The sequence below is a fragment of the Asparagus officinalis genome, chromosome 8 (assembly GCF_001876935.1).
Source record: "Asparagus officinalis chromosome 8, Aspof.V1, whole genome shotgun sequence".
NCBI classification, from domain to species: Eukaryota; Viridiplantae; Streptophyta; class Magnoliopsida; order Asparagales; family Asparagaceae; genus Asparagus; species Asparagus officinalis.
The window spans coordinates 41,791,202-41,803,657 of record NC_033801.1 but is presented as its reverse complement, the minus strand read 5'-3'; the positions used below and the strand labels follow the sequence as shown (position 1 = coordinate 41,803,657).

The window sequence follows — 12,456 nt, the reverse complement described above, 5'->3', positions numbered from 1 at the left end:
GAGTTAAGCAGCTAGATCCCGTTAAAGTAGATGAAGCACCTCAGCAGCTGCAGAAAAAGCGGGAATATACTATTGCTAGAGATCGGTCTAGACGAGATATCTGACCACCGCGAAGTTATGAAGATACGATAGCTTATGCATTGTTGGTTGACAATTTTGTGCTCTTCAGCTATTCAGGAGCTACTTCAGGTGAAAACTTTGCTAATATTTATTGTCCGAATGCGGAAAATTCAGTCGATTTGTTGAAGTGGCTTTTTTCAGTTAGCAAGTTCAAGCCAAGCTTGGACTTCATCGATACGTGCCGCACTTAGATGTCGTGCGGGCTATTGGAGAAAGTGAAGTAAGTTAGCTTATTTTGGAGCGATGGATCTTCTACGCATTTGAGTCAATGTGGAGATTTGTTATAGGTTGCCTAAAATACTCAAATCCATATTGTTTTGGGAATTTTTTTATGTTGGTTTATTTTGATCAATAGTCCTACTTACATTAGACTTTGCATAACCAATCATATTAGAGGTTTATTCCTACTTGGGTTCTTGTTGGGTTTTAGGACATATGAACCTCTATTCCTATTAGAACTCTTATTCCTTAGACAACAATGAGCTGAGATCTTCAAGGCTATATAAGAACAGTCTTTCAAGCTAATTAGATTCATCAATCTTCAGAGCACCAATCAATAAGAGAGTTCTTTTGTGAAGCATATTTGATATTCTTTTCTTTTGTTCCTTTTGTTGAGAGTTGTATTAGGCTTTTGGGGTGTGATTTAGGATTGAGAGATTGAAAGATCCACTTTGTATTCCTCACAATTTAGTAAAGTTTTCTCCTCCTTCGCCCGTGGACGTAGGCTACAAGCCGAACCACGTATATTTTTGTGTTTGTGTGTTCTTGATATTTTTCGTGCTCTCGTGTGATTGATATTAGCTTATCCTGAGGAATTAGTCATAACAATATATACAACTAATGAACATGATATATTTCATAATTAAAATACCTGTATAATATATTTTCCATATAGATCCATCTGTATCAGAGCTTTAGCTTGAAATGGCAAACATGCAAAACCAAGGACAAAGGTTCCATAGCCTACCTGCACAAAGGGAGGGGAAAAAAAGTCAAGCTATCAAGTACTAATCTTAATTTTTTTTGTTGAATTAAATTATAAGTTTGGTCCAAGTGTTAATCTTATTTTATTATTCTTATTGCTGGAAAGCGTTTGTGCATAGCCTCAACAATGTCTATGAAGGAGATAAAAAAAATCCGAATTCAATTTAAACTCATCTTGTAAAGTAAACAGATACAATCTTATCAAGTTAAAAAGATAAAGATGAAGTACTCAAAGCTTATCCAGATTCATAGAACATTCAGTATACGAGGACAGGATTTTTATCCTCTACATTAACAGCCTGTCTATAAAAAGCCACTTCATCACTCCCAAGTAGTCATTTATTAACAAAATAACAGAGATAGACTTGGGAGGCAAAGAGAAAACTTTCAGTCAAATAAGATACAACAAGAAAAATTATTAAGAATTTTATAGTAGAAATATAACTACGAAACGCATGATAAAATATTAATTAGAATGAAACAACATGTAGAGTTAAAACTGAAAATTGATCAACATTTTCTGCTATATATGAATCTTTTATCTTATTATTTATTCTTGTCCAATTTCTAAAGTAAACAATGTATAAAACACTGAATCATAATCAAGTGGACCGAACACAATCCAAGCTTTACAGAATGGAAACAACTACTGGACCTCACAAAAACTGCTTAAAATTTTTAGGTAGAGAACACTTGCCTACCTAAACAAAGTCAAATTCTATCTATATATGGAACAAGACTATTTTTATTCTAATCAAAGGACTATATATGAGCTTTATTAACAGTACAGATAAATAATACACAATTATAAGAATAAATATCCCCTGATGCTCTTTACTTATATGTTAATGACGTGATACAACTGTTAATGGTGATCCTAATAATATGCTAATGATCTGGATATGCTAATAATAAGAATTATGAAAATCTGATGTATGCCACGACACTTAAACCAAGAGTGCTGCTGAGACTCATTAACCCTTATTTCCTTTATTTACATAGATGGAAATACCTAGGGAAGGAAGGAGAATTAAGTGAAAATTTTGATTAGGACCTTCTACTCCATGGAAATTAAGTGGAAATTCCAATAAACATTCGAATGTTTTGATGAGAAATGTATTGTTACCGAGTGTGAGGCTATCCTCTTAGGCCTGGTAATATTGATCTTGTGCTCATGCTCATGCTCATGCTCCTCCTCCTCTAAATCCTGAAGGGCTGCACCAAAGTCTGATGGACCGCTCCTCGCCACTCTCAGGTATGAAGCTCCCCCATAAGGAGAGCTACCACTGTTGGCAAGAGACGTTGCTGACCTATATATATTTAATTTATTTAAACCCCAAAATAGTTTCACATTGTTACGATAAGGTCCATTTTAATTTTAAAAAAAGGGCGAATTGCTGATACACCCGTATGCGAATTACATCATGATTTTGGCAAATCTTGCAGATGCATCCATGTATTATAGTAGGGACAGGGATCATATTTATTCCTAAGTTGTTTTATTAGCACTTTTGACTCTCTGATTTCAAAATGTATATATCTTTCTGTTAGTTATGTCTGTCATTTGAGTGTCACCTGATGACAACATGTTACCCAGATATTCTTGATATTTCAATGGGTTACTCAGCGAACTCTATGGGTAACAAAGAGAGATTTACTGCACATCATTGGTAATTAAAAACATTTATAAATAAAAGTGGAAAACCTCTTATAGTGCAGGATGTGTATCTGAAATTAACCCTATAAATAAAATTAGAAACCAGTATGCAAAATATGAAATACGTGTAATGAACATCCATCTGTGGTGAGGTTGCAGTTGACACAGTAGCAGATATTGGCATGGTAGGGCCATATTTATCTGGGTTTAAAGGCTTCCTTTCTTCATCAACCTAAAATTAACAGAAAAAAGTGAGATGCAATATTATATAATCAAGAAGAAGAAAAAAACAAAAACAAGTGTGCTGCAAGGTACATCAAAGGTTGCATTAAGATTTTCTTTTGTATAGAAAATATGATATATTTATTTATTTTTTATCACCCAATCCAAAATTGAACCTAAGACCTTAGAAGCTATATGGAACCTCTCAACTATCTGAGTTACTCCTGGTGGATATATGAGATTTATTTTTAATAAGACTATCATATTTTATATTATAGCAGAACCTTGAATACATATCTGACACATTGGTAAAGATAAAACTTAATACTATACACCACTATTTATTCACTAGTAGAAAACCCCTTATTAGCGACGGGGTATTGGTGACGTAAACCAAAGCTGTCACCAATACATACATTGGCGACGGCAGGGGTGGTGTGCGACAATACCCTCGCCAATGTTATCATGTGCCGGACAAGAGTAAGGCCCACTGCCAAAGAAAGAGCTAACGCCAAGATCATGTGCCGATGGTCCCCCCCCACCCGCTAATGATGACTCGCAATAAATGATAAAAACCCTGAAGCCCAAGCGACCCGTTAGATCTGCTTTCTCTTTCTGCGATTTGCTCCCCCACGATTTCCATCCACCCGCTACTTAAACCGTCGTCGCCCGCAAGCCACCACTGGGCCCACGTCCCGCATCGTTGTCGCTCAATCCTCGTCCACACGCTGCGCTACTGCTTACTTGATTGCGCTGACGCCATTGACTCGCACATGCCTGCTGCTTACTCGCCTGTGGCGTCTCCACTTACTCTAGTGTGTTGTCGCCGCTAGTTCGCCAGAGCCCGCCGCCTACTTCGTCGTGTCACCGGTGACAACCCAACCCACCTCGTCTCCTCCTTTATCAATCTCTTGTAAGTTTTTTAAATTTTACAAATTTACCACTTTATAACTATTTTTATTCATTAATTAACTAATTAAATTGTTTTTGGTGCTTAATTGTCCTAAATTTTATTATTCGAATACCCCCACCCTGAACTCCAACCATCGTCGACATCCTCTACCTCCTTGAAAAAAGGTTTTAGTCTTCACTTATTTCCATTTTTATTTTTTTATTATTATAAAATTATTATGAAATTAATAGTATTGATTTTTATAATCATGCAAATGTAGTTACCCTAAACCTAAATGACCTAATTTTAACTCTAATTTCACAAAAACCTAATATTACCCTAATTCTAAACTTAATATCGTAATAATCCAACAATTACCAATATTATACGTGCCCTAGGACTAGTGTCCTAGTAACACTAAACTTAAATACTACCCTAGTGCTCATTACATTTAGTGTGATATATAACACAATAATGTGTTTCATATCCATTATAGGTGAATAAAAAAATAGTTAACACTAACCGTAGATCTTCGTTACTACCAAAATTTTGGACTTATAATATAAGAGAGACGACTCAAATTTAAGCATGGAATTTAATTCCATATCGCAAATGCTAGTTTACTTATATTATAAGTAGAGAGAATTGGCATGTAACTATTGGATCTGTTCAGTTCGGACGGGTTAGGAATATAATAGTGCACACATCTAACTTTGTATATGTTGTGCATTTTCAATTCTAGAAAAATTCGGTCGCATGTAGTCATTGTTCTCCATGTACAATAAGCATATGTTGCTATGCGTTTCGTATTTACCAATTTTGATCTATTACTAATATGCATAATAATATCCACACAGTATAATCGGAGAACAGCGGGTAGGTGCTGCTGAAATTTTCTAGAAATAAAAATACACAAAATATTCAAAGTTAGATTTAAGTACAACTATATTCTTAATAGCATAGAAGTCTTCTTATAACAGTCGAGAGAGTTTCAGACTAACCTAGTGTTTGTTCAAATGTAGACAATGAAGATTATCAAATAGTGTTTAGGCCAATTTAGTACGACAATGACCATTTTAAAAAACTAACTTAGTATTTGTTCAAATCAACTACAGTACAAACTATCAAACTTAAGACGATTTATGAGATATTAAAATAATTAATAATTGTATCTTAACATACAAATGAGAGAAGTTCCTAGCAAGTTGTGGATTGATATTCTTATTATGAAAAGAAGAGCGGGACACCTGATATCGTGTAGGATGACAAGCCTTTCTTGAGTATGCGTATGCGAATCCGAGGAAGTTAGAGAATAATTTGCTATTTTGTCCGTGTAGCATTTGCAGAAATAGGGGTTTGGTGAATAGACTTGTTATATGAAAACACTTAGAAAGATGGTGATTTGATGAAAGGTTCAAATATTGGAGATTTCACGAAGAAGACGAAGATATTGAACAAGTTGACGAAAAAATAAACCTGAGGATAGTTGATTCACATGTAATGTTCAATAATATTGTAGCAATTGCATAAGTTACCAAAGTTGTAGAAATACTGAAGGTTCCCGAAGTTCTCGAAGATGCAAAAGGTGTCAGAAATCCTGAAGATGTGCATTATATGAATGGCTTTAAAAGTTTAATGAAGTTATCGGAAGATGACGAGAAGGATTTGTATGCCGGCTGCTTAGAGTACAATAGATTATCATTTATTCTTCAACTGATGCGTATTAAGACCCTCAGCAGAACGACAGATAATTTTTTTTAAATACTTCTTAATTTACTATGTAAGGTAATTCCGAACGGAGAGAATAGTATATTGTTATGTTGCAAATAAGATCGTTAGCTCTGGGTTTAGATTAGAATAAGATCAATACGTGTCCTAATGATTGTATCCTGTATCATAAGGATAATGAGAATATTAAGGAATGTCTAAAGCATGGAGTGCCTTGTTGTGAGAAAGAATACACGCACTTCAACACGAAAAGAAGATGAGTAAGTGAAGTAGTAGAAGAAAATTCCAGTGAAGGTGCTCTGATATTTTCCCTAGTGCCTAGGTTACTAAGGTAGTATATGACTGAAGACACAGTTAAAAATATCCTATGGCATAAGGAACGATGAGTAGTTGATGGTAAACTTAGACATCCGGCAGATGCAGATGCGTAGGAGCATGTAGAACAACCTTATCCCTAATTTGTCACAAAGTGCAGGAATGTCACACTCGGTCTATCTAGCGACGGATTCAACATGTTTGGCATTATGAGTTTGAGTTGGTCTACTTGGCCAACTGTGTTAATGCCTCATAATTTGCCATCGAGACTTTGTATGAAACAACTGTATATGATCCTTTTATTGCTGATACCAGTCAAGAACTCACCCAGTAACGACATAGATATGTTCATAAAGCCATTAGTTGATGAGTTAAAACTTTTGTGGGATGAGGGGATCCAAACATAAGATGCATTTTCCTATGTCATTTAATCTCCGTGCTATTCTTATGTGGACGGTTAAAGATTGTTTAGCTTATGCTAATCTCTCTGGTTGATCAACAAAAGGGACATACGCTTGTTCTGTATGTGGTTCAAACTTTGAGGCTTTCATTTATAATAGAGTCGAGAGATGTATTATTAGTTTACCAGAAGATGGTTATGAAAGGAACATAAATACAGGGGTAAAAAGTGGGTGAATAAATTTGATGGCCAAGAAGAGAAAAGAGGGGAGCCACATGTAATGACCGGAGATGAGATTGTAGAAATGTTGATGGATATCCTAAAATCAAGTTCAGAAAGCCGATAAATAAGAGAGGATATTCTAGCTCTGAGATGCAATTCTATCATGAAGAGGAAACCGAAATGAAAGAGACAAGTGTCCATTATGGATGACATGCATGTTGAGGAATTGCCAAGAGGACGGAAAAAATTTAATATATTCTTTTAGCTTCCGTACTAGCAAAAGCTCAAAATTCGACATAACTTAGACGTAATGCACATTGAAAAAATATTTGGGACATCTTATATTCCACACACTTACAGAATGGTAATAAATCAAGGAATGATTTATGGACTCGGCGAGACTTGAATGCATTGAACATTTGACATGATCTACAAGTACGAGAAGTCGCTGATGGCAAATTTGAGCTACCCTCATCTCACATTACGATGTCAAAGGTTGAGATGCAGAGATTTTGTGAGGTGCTCAAATCGATAAAGTCGAAGGATGGTTATTGATCTAATATTTCTAATAATGTTCAGGTGACAGAGCGAAAAATTTTGAGACTTAAAACTCATGATTATCACATCCTTCTTCACTAATTGCTTCCGGTAGCACTCGGTAACAACATGGTCGATGATAAAGTAACAAAGATTATAATTGAAATCTGTGGACTTTTTAGAAAGTTATGATCAAAGTATCAATGTAGCATTTCGACGAAAATATGAATTCAAAAGGGCTTCGATTAGGGCTCGATCTCATTGATGAAGTCTAGGAAAAGGCTCTCCGATCCTAAGTCGTCAACCAACAACGTTTGTAAGGCACTACAACAGCAAAGTCCGGCCCAAAGATTCAACATCGATGATCTAGTTCTACGAAAATTCATTTTCGACAGAGATATCGGGCACAACAAATTGGACGCCAATTGGAAAGGCTGTTATACAGTCCTCGAAGAAGTGCACCCAGGCACCTATTGATTGAAAAGCCCTGATGGAAAGATCTTACAACATCTCTGGAATATCAAGCCTCTCGAAAAGTACTTCAATAACCTTGATTGTAAGACTCGTTTGTAATATAAAATCATTTATGTTTAACAAATTTATCATATTGTGCTCTTGTGGCACTATAAATACTCGTAGGAAGATGAGACTGACTCATCCCTTGAGTGGTCGACTCATACTAAGACCTTGGCATCAATCTCCTAAGTCCAAGACACGTACCAAAAGGCCTTGATATCATTCATATGAGTAAAGACAAGGCACTCCATCAGCAAAAAGCCTTGGTACCCTTTCGGGATAAAACCAATGCGCGTTAACCATTCGGTCGGCTTCGACTCAAAAGACCTTGGTGTCATTCATATGAGTAAAACCAAGCCACTCTATCTGTAAAAGACCTTGATACCATCTCAGGATAAAATTAATGTATGCCAACCACTCGGTCAGCTTTGACTAAAAAGACCTTAGTGTCATTCATATGATTAAAACCAAGACACTCTATCAGCAAAAGACCTTGGTACCCTCTCGGGATAAAATAAAGGTGCACCAACCACTCGATCGACTTCGACTCAAAAGACCCTAGTGTCATTCATTTGAGTAAAACTAAGGCACTCTATCAGCAAAAGACCTTGAAATTATTCATATGAGTAAAATCAAGGCACTCTATCAGCAAACGACCTTGGTACTCCAACGCGCTTTGCAAGGCTTGAACTTCTGCAAGGGACAACTCGTGCTGTAGTTCAACTACCAACGCGCCTGAGAGTTTTCCTCTAGAAGCCTCTTAACGGCTACCCTTTCCTCCTCCAGCTCAGTTTTCAAGCGTTGGACGACATGACTGTCTGACTCTGCTTGCTCTAAAGCTTGATCCCTCTCTCGTCTCCCAAGCACGACCTAAATATCTTATCCTTTTATTTAGTTCGTGGAGCTGACGCTCGAGCTTGCAATCTCGACCGACTTCTGGCTATGCGAGGCCTTTAGACCATTGATCATATTCTCCCGCACCTCCATCTCTTGGCCCCAGAAGACCAGTTCCTTCTCCTTAGTCGTCAATGATAGGAGAGCCTTTTCCAAGTCACCTTTTTGAGCCTCCAACTCCTCCTGAAGCTTTAGATAGGAGGCTCAGACTTGTTTTGACTGGACAAACATATCCTGCTCCACCAAAGCCCTACGAACCAGGTAGCGCCTAAGGCTCAGGTGAAGACCGATGTCAAGAACCTCCCCCTAAAAGTTCTTCGTCATGGGGGAGGTGGATTGTTCAACCGCTTTCGACTGGTCGAGGTGAGATTCATTAACCGATGCCCTCTCATCAAGATAACGAGTTGGCCTATACATGTGCTCTAGAGTCAGCTCTTTGTCATGTTAGGGACCGACTTTGGAGGACCTTATCAGTAGCATCCTCAGATTGTTCCACTTCTCTGGCTCGATCTCATCAATGCGATGAGGATGCGGTTATCCCAGTCCCTCCGAGGGGGACGTCTCCTCTCCGGTCGACTCATTCCCTTAGTGTTGGGTTGATTTAGCAAGAATAGCTGGAGCCCCTTCACCCCCTCCATGAGCCTTAGTCTCCACCTGAATCTCACCCTTCCTAGGGTCCCCAGACTTGATCTCCGCCACCTTATGGCCGGCCCTCTCTTCTCTTGCTGAGGACTCATCATCAACATGGATGACTTCAATCCCTATCATCTTAATTGTTTTCTCGGGCCCTTGGTTACTCACCTACCTCAGCTTTTTATTCTTTTCGACCTGAGCAATCACAATTGTTGGTCCCGCCGATCCAGTGGCTATCTTGGCCGCTTGGGCTCGAGCCTCCATTGCCTCCCTAAAGACCAGATCCTGACAAGGTTGCTTCCCCAGCCTCATGGAAGGTCCTTCCTGGGACCCCTCCTAAGTTTCAACAGGAAGAGCCGTCTGCATATGGACAGCTTCATCCGAACCCAAAGTCAGCATCGTCGCTCTCGCATCTTCCCCGACGGAAGGAGGCACAGAAGAGATACTGACTACTTGCAAGACCAAGTTATCAAGTAAGGATTCTATCTTGTGAGAATCTGTGTACACCTTAATCTTGTCCAGCACCCACCTCTTGGCACTAGATAATGGCCCCACCTTCAGAGCCTCTTTAAAGATCTCGGGCCAATCAGAGCAGCCCAAGTCAGATTTGTCTCCCGAAACCCATACGAACCTCTCCTTTCACTCTTTGTTCATTTCAGGAAAGTCGATGATTATCTTGTATGCCCTCAACACCTGAAGATAATAATGAGCCTCTCGCTGATGCACTTTGACACTAACAAGGTTGCCAAGCATATTTAAGGTTAATTCGACTCTTAACTAGTGACAGATGACGATGAACCCTACGAGGGTAGCAATCGAATTAGGCTTTATCTGCATCGGTGATACCCCCAAGTCCTTAAAAACTTGGCAGAGGAAAGGATGCAGGGACAGACGTAGACTATACTCCAAACGCTTCACATACATCGGAGCTTGGCTTGCGTTATGGTCAAAAACTACGTGTGACTTCGCCGGCGCCATCAAGGTAAAAGCTCAAGGAATGTTAAGTTTTGAAAGTTACAAAAAAACCCCCAAAAATGTAAAAAAACCCTATCGCAAATGACCCCAAAAAAATTGCCGAAACCCCTCAGGAAAGTTTAAGAAATTTCAAATGATCCCCCGAAAAATTGCAAAACGCCGCCAAAAGTTTCAGAAATTGCAAATGATTGCAAAAAATTACATAAAAGCCCCCAAAAGTTTTAGAAATTACAAATAACCCCTAAAAATTGCACAAAACTCTAAAAATTTCAAAAATTGTAAATAACCTCCTAAAATTTTTACATAAAACCTCAAAAAAGAAGAAGAGGAAGGGGTTCTTTTTTTTTTACTTGGATATGAAGGTTAATACAAATGAGTGAGAAAAGAGGGGAGGTAACAAGTCAACAGATAAAGGTAGAATGGGGAGAAATAAAGGTTTTTTCTATTTTAGGGTTTCAATATATTTACTTTATATTTTGGAGCATAAACACTTAATGACTAAGTCTTGGGGTTTAGTCACATATACTTCCCTAAAAGAATATTTCCCCAAAATAATATTGATCAAGACCCACCTCTAATGTGGGCCCATAGCCTCTATTCTACCACCATGGGTTTATAGTCACATATACTTCCCTGAAAATATATTTCATCAAAAAAATAATGATCAAGACCCACCTCTAATGTGGGCCCATAGCCTCTATGCTTCCACCATCTGGTGAAGCAATCATCGTAGTAAATAGTTTGCACCACTAACACCAGAGTGGTAACCGCGTACAACTGCACCAAACATTGATTTGCATATTAGTAAAGAGTCTTTTTTCTTACAAACTATCTCTAAAATATGGTTATTTTATGAAAATCATCTTTTATTTTTAATTTATACATAACAATCAACTATTTTTTGTTGCAACCAATCATCTGGCCCAGTATCCAGTTGAATTTTTGGGTAATTGACCCCACCTAAGATAATCTCTCTAATATACTTGGTTTTTGAACTAATAATTTCAACAAAGCCTAAAAAACTTGGTTTAAAAGTGAGTTCTGGTGGTTAATTGCAACAAAAACAGTTTAAATGTGATTTATATATGTATAAATTAAAAATAAAAGATGGTTTCGTTAGAATGACTCTATTTTAAAAATGGTTTCCATGAAAGAACCATAGAAATAAAATCAATTTCTCTATTTATTAAAATCAAATTGAAAACTAAAAATTAATCTTACCACGGCTGAATAAAATTGTGTTGGTAGCTGCATTCCAAAAAAAAAAAAAAAATTCTAAGGGACTAAAAAAAATTAAAACCAAAATAAAATCATCAAAAAAGTAACAAAATTAAAATGCATTAACTTACAGTGGCTGGTTCAAGAACGCAACCCACCAAGTTAAACACATCACTACACCAACAAAAAAAAATCACTTAAATAGATCTCAATTGTATATGTATTGCAACTTAAACATCAGGAGAAAATGTGTAAATCGTAGATAATCTTTTTTATTTATGACTCCAGCAGTACTTATTACCTCTCAACTCATTTATTAGTACTTATGACTCCAAAATTGATGAAAGGAGTGTCAAACTGTCAATACCTGAGATAATAAATGTTACTGAAGTCTGAAGATAAAAATGAGGGGGGGTTATCTGCAATTTATCAGGAAAAAGGAATATTATCGGTGACAGACCCAGTGACCCAAGTGAGGAGGAAACATAGGGAGACTCCATGGCCAGACTTGGTTTGGAAATTGGTGATGATCTGCGGGATCTCAGCGATGGCCCAGCACGAGAGGCTCAGAAGGCCCAGCCCAAATGAAATCCCACTGCTGAGGTCGCAGACGCAGTCTTTAAAGTACACCTCAACCCATCTCACGCAACCATTGACGCAAGGAGCCATTCCGTCTGGTGTAATTTGGTTTTGGAGAAGCTTGTTGAAGGTGGTATCTCGGAATTCCATTCTTTTTCAACTCGGTTGAGAGTGTATAAACCAAATTTATGAGGGCAGAAGGGGAATTCGAGAATCACAGTCTACGAGGCATTTAAATGGCACGACTACTAATGATAAGGGCACTCGTGCCACTTAATTTTGAATTTCTAGACCTATCTAGATAAAAAACTTAAAAAAGACCTAACTAGATTTGTAGAATAGAAAGAATCTGTCAGCATATACCCCAGCCACTTAATAATTGAATTATATTAGCACGTGGTGAATGTAAAAGCTAAAACATTTATGAGAAGATTATAGCTAAAAGGTGGACCTCACGTCTGAGTTGTCAGAGAACGCAATCCATGGTGTGTTTAGGGGGTGTTTGTTTGCATGCAAGTGAAAAATGAAAGTGAGAAAGTTACTTTCATTTAACAATTAAGGTGT

The 12,456-nt window shown here is 37.5% G+C and overlaps 1 protein-coding gene across 2 annotated transcripts in view; it reads right to left on the bottom strand.

Annotated features, from left to right (window-relative positions):
- The window catches only part of LOC109819554 (seven transmembrane protein 1-like), a 22,248-nt gene extending 10,055 nt beyond the window's left edge, over positions 1-12,193 (bottom strand). Inside the window, exons 1-7 of one of the 2 annotated variants that reach the window (XM_020385309.1) lie at positions 11,774-12,193; positions 11,445-11,487; positions 11,317-11,343; positions 10,771-10,872; positions 2,887-2,993; positions 2,231-2,414; positions 992-1,087 (exon numbers count right to left, since the gene is read on the bottom strand). In XM_020385309.1, coding sequence (XP_020240898.1) covers positions 992-1,087; positions 2,231-2,414; positions 2,887-2,993; positions 10,771-10,872; positions 11,317-11,343; positions 11,445-11,487; positions 11,774-12,042 — 828 coding nt within the window. In that variant the 5' untranslated portion in view covers positions 12,043-12,193. The remainder of the gene's footprint in view (positions 1-991; positions 1,088-2,230; positions 2,415-2,886; positions 2,994-10,770; positions 10,873-11,316; positions 11,344-11,444; positions 11,488-11,773) is intronic. The other variant, XM_020385308.1, reaches the window with a different exon arrangement.